This window comes from Vollenhovia emeryi, unplaced genomic scaffold (genome assembly GCF_000949405.1).
Source record: "Vollenhovia emeryi isolate VEMERY1.0 unplaced genomic scaffold, V.emery_V1.0 DF942499.1, whole genome shotgun sequence".
NCBI classification, from domain to species: Eukaryota; Metazoa; Arthropoda; class Insecta; order Hymenoptera; family Formicidae; genus Vollenhovia; species Vollenhovia emeryi.
In genome coordinates, this window is record NW_011963867.1 from 2,067 (window position 1) to 3,747 (window position 1,681).

A 1,681-nucleotide genomic window follows, 5' to 3' on the forward strand; every position below is an offset into this window, starting at 1 on the left:
TGCACACCACACCTGCAGTTTGGTGGCGTGGCCTTTGCACAGATCAGCCGCTCATGCTTTTGGCGTCAAAACTGCATGAAATACCAGCATCATCAGCTGCCTGTGAAAGAGTGTGGTCAGTATATGAGAGTGTCCACACAAAACGTAGGAATAGGCTGACTTGTGATAGAGTAAATAAACTGACAAAAATAAGATGGAACCTAAATCTCTTCTCAGTCTCTGCAGCATGTAAACCTGTTAAGATGTCCCCGTCCCCGTCCCCTCTAGAGATGAGTCAATTTGAGAATTGTATACTGAGGGTCGATGTCGATGCAGAAAACAATAATTACAGCAAAGACATAGATTATGAAGTCGAAAAAGATGAAAGTGATAGTCAGGAGGAAACTTATAGCAGTGATTGTGATTCCATTGAATAAAAAATATATTCTTTATGTGATAAAAAAACAACATGCAAAGTTGTGATGAAATTATTATTTTTAACAAATCGTTTTGTTTCAAGTTTAATATGTAATAAAATTTTTATTATTTATTTGTTAAGAGATCACTGAGAAGTTCAAATTCCATCAGTAGTAAGCCACTGAAGAGGTTAAAGATAGTGGCTTACCACTGAAGAAATAAAAAAATTATAATACTATAAGGCTCTTAGTAAACACATTGTGGAACTATAGTAATCGACTATACACACAGTGTATAGTCTACACTGTGTATAGTCGATCACTATAGTTAATATCAAGACTGTAATTGTCAAATAAATTTTAATAAAAAAATATGTACACGATTTTGTTCCCCTTTCTATATATAAAAAATGAACAAAATGTGGACTTTTGCTTATTTTTCCTCCTTCTCCATATTAAATATCCATATTAAATCTCCAATTAAATAATAGTGTAAAAATTCACAATTACCATATTTTCCTATTTTTCCCAGCCTTGGGAAAAAAACGGTAAAAAACCCGGTTTTTTTCCGAAAATGTCCGGGTTTTTTTCAGTACTCACAACACTAACCGTGCCCCTAACGGGAACCTACTTCCTTCGTCTTGAGCCAATTGCAAAAGTGTACGTATCGCCAGATAGGGAGCACTGTTAGTGCCATACGTAACTGTCGTTAATCGAGAATCTACAGGGTCAACCGCCGGATCCGGGGACCACACGATCCTCTGACAATCCTGATCGGCAGGCACAACCCCGATCTGTCTGAACATTTTCACGATATCTGTGGTAAACACGAATCGATATCTGCGCCAATTCAGCAATATCAATGCAAGATCACGCTGCAACGAGGGACCTTTCATCATATAGTGGTTCAAGGAGTAACCTCCTTTTGTCTGACGAGAAGCGTCAAAGACTACACGTAATTTCCACGCCGTGCCCGAGCACTGCACAACGGCATGATGAGGCAGGTACCACGCCGAAGCGTTGGCAATCTCCTCTGAAGGCACTCGTTCCATATGTCCGAGCGACTTATATGTCTCCATAAACTCTCGATATGATCGCGCTAATCTCGCGTCCCGTGCAAAGCGACGATGCATTGACTTGAGGGAACCTAACGCCATTCCACGCGTTTCCACAGCGGCCTCCGGAAGGCCAGATTTGAATGGAAGTCGTACTACGTATCGACCCTCCGCGTTTCGCGAATGCGTCTGGCTAAATAACTCGTCGCAACTCTGCTCCTCGTTATTCCA

General features: G+C 40.7%; 1 protein-coding gene across 1 annotated transcript; it reads right to left on the reverse strand.

Moving 5' to 3' along the window:
• Positions 1-991: 991 nt before the first annotated feature.
• On the reverse strand, positions 992-1,552 carry LOC105568586. Its single transcript, XM_012024391.1, has one exon. The coding sequence runs from the start codon at positions 1,550-1,552 to the stop codon at positions 992-994; it is 561 nt and encodes a 186-aa protein (XP_011879781.1).
• Positions 1,553-1,681: the final 129 nt, after the last annotated feature.